This window comes from Balaenoptera ricei, chromosome 20 (genome assembly GCF_028023285.1).
Source record: "Balaenoptera ricei isolate mBalRic1 chromosome 20, mBalRic1.hap2, whole genome shotgun sequence".
In the NCBI taxonomy this organism is placed as follows: Eukaryota; Metazoa; Chordata; class Mammalia; order Artiodactyla; family Balaenopteridae; genus Balaenoptera; species Balaenoptera ricei.
The window spans coordinates 14384385-14398247 of NC_082658.1; the positions used below are offsets into that span (position 1 = coordinate 14384385).

The 13863-nt window shown below is 35.3% G+C and overlaps 1 protein-coding gene across 1 annotated transcript in view; it reads left to right on the forward strand.

Annotated features, from left to right (window-relative positions):
• The window catches only part of SMURF2 (SMAD specific E3 ubiquitin protein ligase 2), a 120877-nt gene that overhangs the window by 73880 nt on the left and 33134 nt on the right, over positions 1 to 13863 (forward strand). The window contains exons 3-6 of the mRNA XM_059907352.1: positions 1133 to 1241; positions 7396 to 7529; positions 10132 to 10197; positions 11713 to 11797. Coding sequence (XP_059763335.1) covers positions 1133 to 1241; positions 7396 to 7529; positions 10132 to 10197; positions 11713 to 11797 — 394 coding nt within the window. The remainder of the gene's footprint in view (positions 1 to 1132; positions 1242 to 7395; positions 7530 to 10131; positions 10198 to 11712; positions 11798 to 13863) is intronic.

A 13863-nucleotide genomic window follows, 5' to 3' on the forward strand; every position in this document is an offset into this window, starting at 1 on the left:
TCTTATCTCTCCAACAGTATTTACTTTTACACCTTAGCACAAATGCTTTGATTAAACCCCTCAAAGTCCTTCAGATATTGTTATACCCTCCTTGGAACGCCTCCTGTTTGTCCTTTAAAGCCCATATGAGTCCCATCCCCTCAAAAAGGGGCGGGGTGGGGGGGGGGAGAAAGCCTTTTTCTATTGTTCACACTCAACTTCTTCTGCTTTTCTGAGCTCTTGTACTCACTGTTGAACTACATAGTAAATGAGAGGTGTGATACAGCATAGTGGTTAAGTGCATGAAATCAAGAACCAGACTGTGTGTGCATGGGTTTAGAATCTAAACTTTAGACCCTGCCTCTGCCACTTACTACTGGGTGACCTCAGGCTAGTTAATTAACCCCTTTGTGCCTCAGTTTCCTCATCACTAAAATAGAATAGTAGTATTTACCCCATGGGGTAATTTTGAAGATTAAGAGATTTAACATATGTAAAGCATTTAGAATAGAGCCTGACATAGTATTATAAGTGCTTTCTTTATAATCAGTACGGTCAAAAACTTGTTTATTCTCAGGAGTTTTTTTTGGTTTTTTGTTTTTAATGTATGGTGTTTTAATTTTCCCAATTAAATAGTACGGTCTTTTAAGGCAGGGTATTAAATTTTTTGTTTTGGTTTCTCATCACTCATGATAGTTAATCATTAAAACTTTTTGGCTAATTTGATATCTCTGTAGCCTGTGTTACTGTGTGAAAACTTTAATATGCTCTTTCTTTAAATGAGCTACTAAGGGAGACCGTGGGAAAGCTCTAAGAGAGCCAGGGATGTTTTAAGCATTCACCTTTCTGGGGTTAAAGGGCTGGGAAAGATCTATGATAACTTGTACATTATAAAGTAATCTCTAGACTTTGGTAGTTTAAGCTGAGCATGTTTTGAGATAGCAAGAAAAAATGTAGTTTTTGATATTTAATGTAGAATTAACTTTAATCTTAGTTTTAAAATGGACCACTTTTCATTTATAGCTTATCGTTAAACTTTTTATGAAGGATGGACTAATCTTTTGTTTTGTAGCAAATATTAATCTTTATATAATTAATCTCCATGTCAAAATATTCTTTAATTAAAAAAGAACCCTCCCTTTTTTCCCCACAGGGCTTCCTGATCCATTTGCTAAGGTGGTGGTTGATGGATCTGGGCAGTGCCATTCTACAGATACTGTGAAGAATACACTTGATCCAAAATGGAATCAGCATTATGACCTGTAGGTTTAAACGATTTATTTGAAATGAAACATGGAATCACTGTAATTTAATATAGTCTTTGAAAAGAATCACTGAATATGATCTGAGTTTGATCTGTGGTGTAATTTGGTCCTCACAGAGGGATGCAAAACCTAGTGTGAAAGTACTTTGGCTTATTGATAGCTGGTTTTGGAAGGTGAGCTATGCTTAATAAGCCCATGAAGAACAAAATGGATACACAGTATAGAGCAACCCCCCCCCACCTTTTTTTCAATCAAATAAAGGTATTAATTCACTTTAGGTCAGTTATAAGTATAAATCAGAAATCATAATTGGAGTACACTCATAGGCATTCTTTTTGTTTCTTATATGGATGGTTTCTTTCTTCTAAATTTTATTTTAATCATGGTAGCATATGTACTGTTTTTAAAAAAGCAGATGATACTGTAGGTCTTTTAAAGGGAAAATGCAGTTCACTGTCCCATTCTTATTCCTGATTCCAATTCTCAGGGTAACTGTTTTCAATAACTTTGGCTGTTTGTTCTAGAATTTTCTTCTGCTTCTAGATATCATGCTTATTTATAGCATTTAATATAAATATATATTTATTTCGTGTTAGGTATTATTTTTACATTTTCTACCATAGAAAATGATTTAGCTTTTATAGCTGATACCTCTCATCCCATTCCTACAACATCCACATGACCCTTTCCTTCTCCCAGTCCTCCTGTATAGTTATTTGAACCTTTTCAGTTACATCATTGTTCTGTTGTTTATGCTATTATGATCATGTAAATATTCATAACTGAGTCACGTGGTGTGCAGTGATTACATTTTCTTTCTTGACAACTTCTGTTTTTATGAAGTTAATAACTGTCTAACTTTGCCATTTGTTTAGTTTTCCATCTCATTAAGAAATTCACAAACTCTCTTACAGTACTGAACGTCTCCTCTGCTTATTTATGTTCACCACATGAGATAGTCTATTGGCTTTGTTTTCTTCTTGGAGATAGCCCTCCTAGAGCTTCTATCCTTTACTTGTCTGGACTGGTAGTTCTCTAAGACCTTCTGCACAGTTGTCCTGGAACTTGCCTTTATCATTATGTTGGGAATTTCCTTTCTCTCTTCTAAGTCCAATGACTTCCTATTTTTCTGTTTACTTCCCTGTTTTGGTGAAGTATATCTTCCATTGTTATCTTGAGGAAGAGTATAAAGATGGGGAAAATTTCTTTGAGATTTTGTCTGAAGATATATTTTGTCTTCTTACTTGGTTGATAATTTGTCTGAGTATAGACTTCTAGGTGAGACATCACTTTCCCTTCAAATTTTGAATACATTACTCCACTGTCTTCTAGGTCTAGATCAGCACTGCTGAATAGAAATACAATGTGAGCCACAAATGGGAGCTTATCTGTAATTTTAAATTTTCTAGTAGCCACATTAAAAAAAGTAAAAAGAAACAGATGAAATTAAACTTAATTATATGTTTTATTTATCTAAAATATCTTTATTTCAACACGGTATCAAAATAAAATAATCGAGTTGTTTGTTTTTTTGTTTATTTTATACAAAGTCTTTGAGGGACTTCCCTGGAGGTCCAGTGGTTAAGGCTCTGCGCTTCCACTTCAGGGGCACGGGTTCAATCCCTTGTCGGGGAACTATCTCGCATGCTGCGTGGTGTGGCCTTTAAAAACAAAAACAAAAAACAACGAAGTCTTTGAAATCAGGAGTTTGTTTTGCATTAACAGAGTGCCTCAATTTGGGCTAGCTATATTTCAGGTACTCAGTAGCCACATGTGCCTTGTGGCTACCATTTTGGACAGCGCAAGTTTAGAGTATTGCTGATTGGCATCCTGATTTTGGTCCTTCGTGATTGTTGTTTTCCACTGGAAGATTTCAGGGTATGCTGTTTATGCCTGATTTTAAATTTTTTAACTATGGACTAGGTATATCTGAAATACAGTACTAGATACTTACTGTGACTTTAATCTGGATACTTAAACTCCTTAGTTATGAGAAACTTTTCTATTTATTTAATCATCTATCGATGATTTCCTCTTCTCCATTGTATTTCTTTCTCTCTTTTTCTTTTTCGAGAACTCCTGTTATTTGGATGTTATCCCTCCTGAATTGATCATTTAGTTGTCCTGTCTTTTTTCTCTCATATTTTATCTTAGTTAAAAAAAAAAAGTTATAATAAAAAATTTTTGTTCTAGTAAAAAATTAAAAACTACCATGAAATATTTGGGCTGTTTTCCCAACTTTGTTTTCCAGCATTCCTATTTATTGTAATTTCTGCTCTCAAATTTTAAATTTCCAATATCATTTTGCTTTCTGACTGTTCCTTTTTCATAACTTACTCTTATTCCTAGACGCAATATCTTCTCTGATGAGAGGAGTAGCATAATTGTAGTTTTTTTCTGTTGTATTGCCTCTCTTTTCTCAGCTTTCCTTTTTTTTCTGTTAGTTTGGTTTGGATTTCTGTCTTTTTATATTTAAGGGGAGGCACTTAAATGTTGATTGGAAACTCTCTACCCATGGGTAGAGCTGATCAGCTTCGTAGGGTAATCAGGAGTAACTGCGACACTTTCTGCACAGAATTCTCCCTCTCCTTCCTGGGGGCTGTATTCTTGGATGCTTGTGTTCATGGATCTGAACGGCATAGGGATGCTAGGAGGTCTCTCCATTCACTAGATTAACCTCTTCTTAATACCCTGTTTTTATTATAGAATTTCACCTCCTCCCTCAGCTGTGCCTAGTGTCCCTGAGTGCTGCCAGGTTTTGAGGATGAATTAGGTTGGGGAAAGGATTCAGGAGGTCTTTCCATTCCTTTTATTTATTTTATTTTTTTATTTTTTAAATTGAGGTGTAGTTGATTTACACTTTCCATTCCTTTTAAATACTTTGACTTATCATTCTGTTTCAGCCTCATTATCACCATTGGAGTATATTGGGCTTACAGTTTGGGGATATTTCGGGGCTTTGTGGCAGCAATAATCTTGTTTCAGGGAGTCTTGCTCCTTGCAGGCTTAGGTTTCAGTTTTCTACAGGTTGCTAATTCAGTTATCATATGCTCTCTAAACTTCTCCCATTTTGTGAACATCTCCCAGGTTATAAACATGTTAAATGTCCTGATATCCTGACTTTCCAAGTTTTTAGCCTTTTAAGCTTCACAGTCATTCTATTTCATGCTTCATCAACATCAGCTTTTCTTCCAAATGTTCCACTTGTCTTTACCTACTATCTGTGTAGCTAAGCTTTTGAGTTCTTAATCAGATTCTTTCTTTTCTTTTTTTGGCCGTGCTGCGCAGCTTGCGGGATGTTAGTTCCCTTACCAGGGATCGAACCCGTGCCCCCTGCAGTGGTAGCACAGAGTCCTAACCACTGGACCACCAGGGAATTCCCTTGATCAGATTCTTTAAAGCCATTTCTTTTAGCTTCAATCAGATCTAAATTCAGCCAGGGACCCAGCTACAACAGTGAACAAGGCATAGTCCTCCAAGCTTACAGCCACGTGGTATATAAAGACAAGAAATAGGAAAGTATAAACAGTGTGTTGAGAATATGTATAGGGTGCTGTGGAAATATATAGAACTTCTTGACACAGATTTAGGAGCTGGGGAGAGCTTCCTAGAAAAAGTGGCATTTAGGCTTAGACCTTAAATACGAGTTAACTTGAGGACGGAGAAGGTGAGAAGGCTCTAAGCAAAAGCTGTCTGTGTGAAGACCCAGAGGTGAAAGACAATGTGATTCTGAAAACAGTTCAGAGAGGCAGTATTGGTAAGTTCACATGTAAGGTAAGGGGAGTGTGGTAAAAGACAAGCAGTGAGAGGCAAGCAGGAGCCAGCTCATGAAGGTCCTTGAAAGCCTATTAATAAGTTTGAATACTCTCTTAAAAGCAATAGGGAGCAATGAAAGTGTCTTAAGTGGGGAAATGCTATTATCAGATTTATATCCAAGAGTGGACACTTTGGCTGTAATGTGAAGAATGGCTTAGAGGGAGCCAAGAATGGCAAAGAAACTAGTTCCAAGATTATGAAGGAAGCCGTCAAATAGAAAATAACTTTATGTTAGAAAAGTGATAATGTGAATGGAGAGATAAAGACATTGTAAGTATTTTTAATATGGCCTTCAAACTTAAAAAAATTTTTTTCCTTGGGGAAAAAAAGTGAAATTGTACTAAACCCTGTGCTTTTCTGGATTTGGCTCACAGGCTGTGGTTTTCCTGTGGACCCCCTCCTTAGAGTCCTTGCTTTTCTAGCTTTGCTGCTGCTATAGTCTTTCTCAACACAGCAGCTAGAATGATCCTGTCAAAACGTATATCAAATCTGGTTACTCTCCTGTTCCACATCCCCCATTGGCTTCCTGTCTTACTTAGAGTAAAAGCCAGAGTTCATACTATGGCTGACAAGGCCCTTTATGATTTGTCCCGTGTGTTGGTTAGATATAATAGACTGATATAATAGACAACCCCACATTTTCAGTGGTTTAATACAGTAGAAGTATATTTTGTATATAAGGTCCAGTTGGCAGGGAAGCAAGACACTGTCACACAGTCATTCAAGGATACAGGCTGACAGAAGCTCCCTTGTCTTCAATGTATGTTCCCAAGGTCTCTCTGGGCTTTGACATCCAGCCTCCCAAAAGGACGCTTAAGCCAGTGGTGGGTGGGCTGCTCTAAGGCCTCAGGGAACCAATATTTTAGCATACCTGTATATCAGGCTTATCAGTTGAGAAACTGATTTAGTGTGTTGTTTTTTTTTTTTTAATGTTTGGTTTGGGGCAATTTAGCTGGTTAATACTTGATTCTGATTCTAGAATTTTTACATATCATGCAGGTACATACTTGCCAAGTTAAGTCTGTTTAGGTCTATTTGAAAATTGATACATGCATACTGAATGTTATTTTAGTCCAGATTTTTTCATTTGCAAGCAACAGAAATGAAATTCAAATTGGCATAATTTTTGAAAAGTATTAGCTTGTATAATTAAACATATACACACTACTATATATAAAATAACAAGGACCTACTGTGTAGCATAGGGAACTCTACTCAATATTCTGTAATAACCTATATGGGAAAAGAATCTGAAAAAGAATAGATATATGTATAGATATAACTGAATCACTTTGCTGTACACCTGAAACTAACACAACATTGTAAATCAACTACAATATAAAATAAAAATTAAATTAAAAAAAAAAGTATTAGCTTGCATAATTAAACGTCTAGAAGGGTAGGCATGCTTTAACACAGCTGGATCCAGGGCCTCAAGTGTGCCTTTCACGTTACTCATTTAAAAGTTTTAGTCCTTACTTAAGTGGTCTAGGCTTTTTTATATACCAGGTGAATTTTTCTGATATTACTGCTTTATTGAATGACACTTTAAGGTCAAGGTTGCTGGACCAAAAATTTGACCTCTTAGAGTCATTGAAATTTAGGGTTCTACTGATATAATTATGTTATTTTATTATATTTTCGCATGGGATGACACCATGTTAACAATTGGCTGTGGTAGAGCTTCTCCATACTTACAGGTATATGCACAGACAAGTATAGTAACGCTTTTCCCTGCTCTGCTTGTCTGCAGGCAGTGAAGTGAAATCTGCAAGAGTCCTGCTCGCTCAAGGCCTGCATACAGGAGAGAAGCAGGGGAAAAGCGTTACAATCAGCTTTTGTTCTACAGCATTTTAAAACATAACAGGTATGTCAGATTTTTGGTCTGTCAGCCTTGACAATGCCTCTTGAAAATGAACTGAGTATTCGCTGAGGTACTAGGTCATGTCATTGAAGTGTATGTAAAATGTGACTGTGATAAAAGTTTTTCTAAGATTTTTGTTTTTGGAAAGAAATAATCATAAACTTCCATAGGGTTATTTGACACTAGCTACTAAAATAGTTTTTTTTTTTTTTTACTAACAAAAATTGTTACTCCGCCTGAGAGTGGCAGGTGTGATAAAGAATATATTAAAAATTCTTTTTAGATTTTACTTTAGAATTAAAAAAAAAAAATTTAAATTCAGTCCTGTGAATAGACTGAATTCAAACATATTTTGCATTATCTAGCCATACTCAAACATTTGTGACTTTAGATTACAAAAACAAAAGAAAAATTTTATACTAGCTACTCATGATTGCCAAGTTACTCATGCAATCATTTTGTTTTATGTAGGTATATTGGAAAGTCTGATTCAGTTACGATCAGTGTATGGAATCACAAGAAGATCCATAAAAAACAAGGTGCTGGATTTCTTGGTTGTGTTCGTCTTCTTTCCAATGCCATCAACCGCCTCAAAGACACGGGTTGTGAGTAGATACTAGTGCTTTTAAAAATTTAAATATACATATTTAAATATATATATGTATGTGTATTTTTTGATGGGGGAGGCAGGGGTCCAAAAACTTAATTTCCTGTGTGTGTTTGAAACATTGATAAAAATTCCTGGTCTAAATTTACTTTGTTGACTTTTTAAAAAGAATGAAACATTTTAAATATGTGAAACCTAGAAATGAATCAGAGCTGATACTTAGTATCCAGTGAATTTATAAGTGCTAAGAAATGACTGATATCCAGAAGAATAAAAAGAGGGAATTCCCTGGCGGTCCAGTGGTTTAGGAGTCTGTGGTCTCACTGCCTCGGGTGCGGGTTCAATTCCTGGTCAGGGAACTAAGATTCCACAAGCCATGCAGTGTGACACGGCCAAAAAAAAAAAAGTAAAAAGGTGTCAAAGTATTAAATGTCTTTTTTATTTCTTAGCACTCATCTCTGGTTTAGGTGGATTTGTGAGATAAAGGGAGTTTTATTTAGGTCATTGGAGTGTTTAATATAACAGTTAAAGGGGAATTATTAGTGAATAAAAATGACATATAAAACTGCTCTGAAAAATTAAAAGTTATAAAGGTAAGACATTATTTTGAGTGTAAGACAGCTGTATTAACTGCTTAACTGTAGCTTAATTTTTCACCAAACTGGTCATTTACAGGATTAGACCAAGATCAAGACATTAGAAGCATTTATATATTGGATTGACAAGTTGACTTGTTAGTGTATGTGTAATTCATGTAACCAGATGACAGAGCATCTTTTTGGGGGTATTTCCATTGGGACATAGATGGAAATATCTTTTTCAACAGAAAATTTTTTTCTTTTTCTACAGAATTCTTTTTTATATAATATAAAAAATATTGCTAGGTGTTGTCATGGGATTGTAGTCCAGATGCCTATTCTAAGCAAAAATTCACATAGACTCCAGCTACGGAAATTAATAAATAAAAATAGTTTGAATTTAGCTTTGAATGTTAGATATATAATATTAAGAGATGATCCCTTTTAATGTAGTATGATACCACAACCCAGTTATAAAAATATTACTGTTAAAAATTAAAAAGGAGAAAATTGAGCTAAAAGTTCTGAGGGCAATTTAAAGGCACCTGAGAATTTCTTATATTTCTGGGTTGACAGGGTGACCAACAGGAGGTAGAAGATGTTGGGATTGGAAAAGGTCTAGCATATAAAAAACGAACCATTTTTGGGACTTCCCCAGTGGTCTAGTGGTTAAGACTCTGCCTTCCAATGCAGGGGGCATGGTTTTAATCCCTGGTCGGGGAACTAAGATCCCACATGCTGTACAGTGCAGCCAAAAAAACCCAAAAAACAAACAAACAAAATGAACCATGTTATTCTAACCCAATGCAGCAGGCAAACTGAAGACTTATAGGTCACATGTATGACCTTATTTCTGGTTCAATTTAGCCAACATTTATTGAACCTTTAAAGTGTCAGGTACTGTTTGAAACCCCAGTGATAGAAAGGTGAAAAACAGCATGAATCCTGTCCTCTGAGAAGCAAGGGCAAAGGCCTGCTGGCAGAGGGAGCAGGACACGTTAGAAGGACTGAACAGAAGCGGCATTGCTCTGCACAAGTCCACTGTATAGCTGTCTTATTAGTGTCCATTTATTTTGCAAAGGGAAAAGTAAGCCAGGTGGGGCACAGATTTTCTTTCTGCTGCTTGTGAATGTTTCATTGCAGTAATTTATATGATCTTTTTGATGTGTAGCAATATTTAATTTATTAAGCACCTGATGTAGTTCCATTCTATCAGGTTGGAGTGGAGAATATAAAAACTTAAGATATGGTCTCCTCCTTTTATCAATTCGTGATTTACTTAAGTAGACAGATGGCATACAGCTATAAAGAGAATTCAGTTATAAGTGCTGTAATCAAAGTAAAACCAACATGCAGTGGGTGACATTGTTCCTTACTGTAACTAGCCAGGCCAGTGTTATATCTGTTTTATAGATGAGGCATGAGAGAAGAAGTGAGCTGCTTCTAAATGAGTTAGTACCAGAACTCAAACCCTTATGTTAGTTTATACTTGGCTTCTTATTAATACTTACTTTGTGTGTGGGGGAGTTATGTGAAATGGTTAGATAAAAAATAACAATGACAACAACTAACATTTATTGGACACTTATGTGCCGGGTACTGTGCTAAGAGTTTTACATAACCATCTGATTTAATCCTTAATAGGAGGTAAGTACTACAATTATACACGAGAAAATCAAGACTTGGGGATAAATTGCTTAAGAACAAAACTATTAAGTGGCAAGCGAAAACTTAGACTGAAGTGTTCTGAAATCTTTGGAGAGAAAATACTGCATGTTGGCACCAGTGTCTTATGGTTTTTGAAATCTGAATTTGTCAAAACTTTTGTCGAGACATTTATACTAATATTATGTACGCAGTTAGAGAATTTTAAACATTTGTCTCATCATTAAAACTTGATTAATTCTTTAAATGATTGGTCTGATTTCCAGTGGATTGTAGAAATTTACTATCACTCTGTAGATGTGAGAATCTCTGATACCAACTTATTTTTTGCCTTTTGCTGTTGTTGATTTGAAATAGATCAGAGGCTGGATCTATGCAAACTTGGGCCAAATGACAATGATACAGTTAGAGGACAGATAGTAGGTAAGTGTGGAATTGAAAGTTATGTGAATTTTGGCTTTATTTAAGCTGACCTAAACTCTAAATACCTTTAAAATCAAAGTACAGTAACTGTAGCTTCATTGTATTGGCATGAATTAAATGAGTCATGTAAAATTATTCAAATAGTGGATGCAGAATCTAGGACAACTTAATTTTTTAAAAAAGCAAAAAAATACAAATAATGTAAAAAATAGGCTCCTAATGTGAAGAACTATTGATCCTTTAGGAAGGAATTCTTTAAAAGCATACAAATACAGTAGAACACTGAGATAGACTTTATAGATGATACTAAGGTTTTCTGAAAGTAATTCTCAAACTGGTTTTTGAGTAAGAAAAACCAGTTTAATGCTTTGCAGTTTTAATCTTTACTAATTGAAAAAAATAGAATGGTAGTATAGCACTAATTGGAGAAAGGGAAAAATTGTTACCTTACTCATAAGGCATTTAGTGGGCTAGTGGGGTTATCTTGAATTGGCCCCTTTATATAAAATTTCCTGAGACTTATCTTAAGAATTGATAGATTGAGATTTGATCAAGATACCTAGAATGGTAGGGCACTGAGGTGGGCTCCTTTGAAGCTTCTTAAAGAAGTAACAGGCAATTGGAATCTTACCATTGCATTATAGAGCAGAATTTAGAATAACATGATTGCATTATATGAACCTATCAAGAGAGGTTTTAGTTACAGAAAGGACTTGAAGGACTTAATTTTACAAGGCAGTGAATTAGGTTCATAGAGAGTTGCCAAAGTAGCATCATAACAAGAGCCCTATTCTGGTCATTGCAGGGAAATATCTACACTACAGCGTTATTCATAATTCCTGTCATTCTTAGATTGAGAGGGAAGTTAAAAACTCAAAAATGTGGAATACACAAATATACCTTTCATGTGTTACGCCTCTTTTTAAGTGCACTCGTGGCCTTGCGTTGCCCCATTAGGATGGGAAAAAAGGAGTTAGACTCGCCTCCATGAACATGACAAAGTGTAGAAAACCTTAAAGAGAAAAATCTCATGGACAAAGAAATTGCAGGGGCTTCCCTGGTGGCGCAGTGGTTAAGAATCCGCCTGCCAGTGCGGGGGACACGGGTTCGAGCCCTGGTCCGGGAAGATTGCACATGCTGTAGAGCAGCTGTGCCCGTGCGCCACAGCTACTGAGCCTGTGCTGTAGAGCCCGCGAGCCACAACTACTGAAGCCTGTGCGCCTAGAGCCTGTGCTGCGCAACAGGAGAAGCCGCCGCAGTGAGAAGCCCAGTCACTGCAATGAAGAGTAGCCACTGCTCGCTGCAACTAGAGAAAGCTCACGTGCAGCAACAAAGACCCAACACAGCCAAAAAAAATAAATTAAAAAAAAAATTGCAGAATTTAGTAGAAACTAAAGAGTTCATTCTTAAGTCTTAAAATGAGCTAAGCCAGGTGTCTTTCAAAGAGAAATATTTTAAATTGCAGTAATTCTTTCTAGTTCTGTGACTCTTAGTAATGTTTTTGTTGTTTAATAGTAAGTCTTCAGTCCAGAGACCGAATAGGCACAGGAGGACAAGTTGTGGACTGCAGTCGTTTGTTTGATAATGATTTACCAGATGGGTAAGCAAAAATCATTAGATAATATCCCTAAAATAATGAGAAATAAGTTGGTGTTTATATTTAAGTTTAGAAATTTGCTGATCAATTCCAAAATCTAGGTTTTCCTTGTACTTAGAAAATTAGTGAGGGATCTTATCACAACAAATTCGTAAAATAAGCCATGAATTAGATATGTTACATTTGTTTTTTAAGAGTTTTGACTAGGAGACAAATCAAATTTCTTGACAAATTTAAATCTCTTGTAAATACTATATATTCAAAAGGAAAACTTTTTTGATTGATTAAATTATTCAAAACAAGGCATGTAGGTGCTGAATCTGAGGCATTGCTCTATTTAGAGGGATGGGATACAGAATTTGTGTAACAGTAATTACAATAACATAGTAACATTTATTGAGCCTGCAAGTGTCAAATAGTGTTATAAGCACTTTATATCATTTATCATTACATATATATCATTACATGATATACATTAGATCATTTAATTCTCATAATGTGATTCTGGAATTAGACCATTTGGGTTCCAATCCTTACTCTTCTGTTTACTAGCTTTATGAGTTTAATCAATTTATTTGACTTTTGTAAGCTTTGGTTTATGTTTATTTATCAAAGAGGATAATGATAATAGTATGTACGCCATCAGTACTTGTGAGGATTAAATGAAGTCATTCATGTAAAGCACGTAGCACAATGTCTTGCATAGAGTAAATGCTTAATAAATAATTAGCTATTATTATTACTACTGTTACTACTATTATTACCCTCATGCGTTTTACAGACTTACGAAACTGAGACTCAGAGAGGTTAAGTATTTTGCCAAAGGCCACATAGAAATGGCAGAACTGGAACACAGATTTAAGCCTTGATTCCAAAGCTTATGCTTTTTATCATTGCTCTCTATCTTTGTTTTATACTAGTTCTGAAACCTTACCGATTTTATTTTTAATTTTCAAAGTATTTTTAATTAACTTCAATGAGGTATAGTTTACATACAATAAACTATATCCATTTTAAGTGTATAATTGGTTGAGTTTTAAGTTATTTTTGACACGAAATTTCAAATCCAAGCTATGGTATTTGCTCATTTTGTGTAAGCTGTTAAAAATTGCTATAATTTAAGTCTGTTTATAGATCATTTTAGCTTCTTGATATATCTGTTAATTTTTATGGATTTGAGGTGGATTATGGTACTTTTGAAGGGGAAGTTTAGGATGAAATAACTAGTCAGTATTGAGAGATTACAGCAGTTGTACGGCTTATTCTAAATTTGTTCTACATTATAGTACTATAATTGTAATCACAGGGGAAAAAACCTGTTTAGCATCTTTTTATTTTCCATTGTTTAAGGCTTCCAAACCACTGCCAGTGGTTTGGTGGAATATTAACATAACTATAGTCACTCGCCTAATTTTTTTGTTATATGAATTAATAAGATATTGAGGAAGAAGTGGCATTATTGCTTTTTAAAAAATTAGTTTGAGAAATAGCCCATGTTGGTGAGGTTGTGGAGAAAAAGGAGCGCTTGTACAGTGTAGGTGGGAATATAATCAGTACAGCCACTGTGGAAAATGGTAGGGAGGTTCTTCAGAAAGTTAAAAACGGAATTACCATATGATCCAGCTATCCCACTTCTGGGTATGTATCCTAAGAAAATGAAAACATGAATTCAAAGAGGTATATGCACCCCTTTGTTCATTGCAGGATTATTTACAATAGATAAGATATGGAAGATAGATAAGATATGGAAGCAGCCTAAGGGTCCATTAATAGATGAATGGATAAAGAAGATGTATTACACACACACACATACACACACACACACACACTGGAATATTGGTCAGCCATAAAAAAAAGAATGAGATCTTGTCATTTGCAACAACATGGATGGATCTAGAGAGTATAATGCTAAATGAAATAAGTCAAACAGATACCATATGATTTCACTTATATGTGGAATCTAAAAAACAAAGCAAACAAACAAACAAAACAGAAACAGACTCATAGATACAAAGAACAAACTCTGTATTGGTTTGCCAGAGGGGAGGGAGAGGAGGGGAAATTGATGA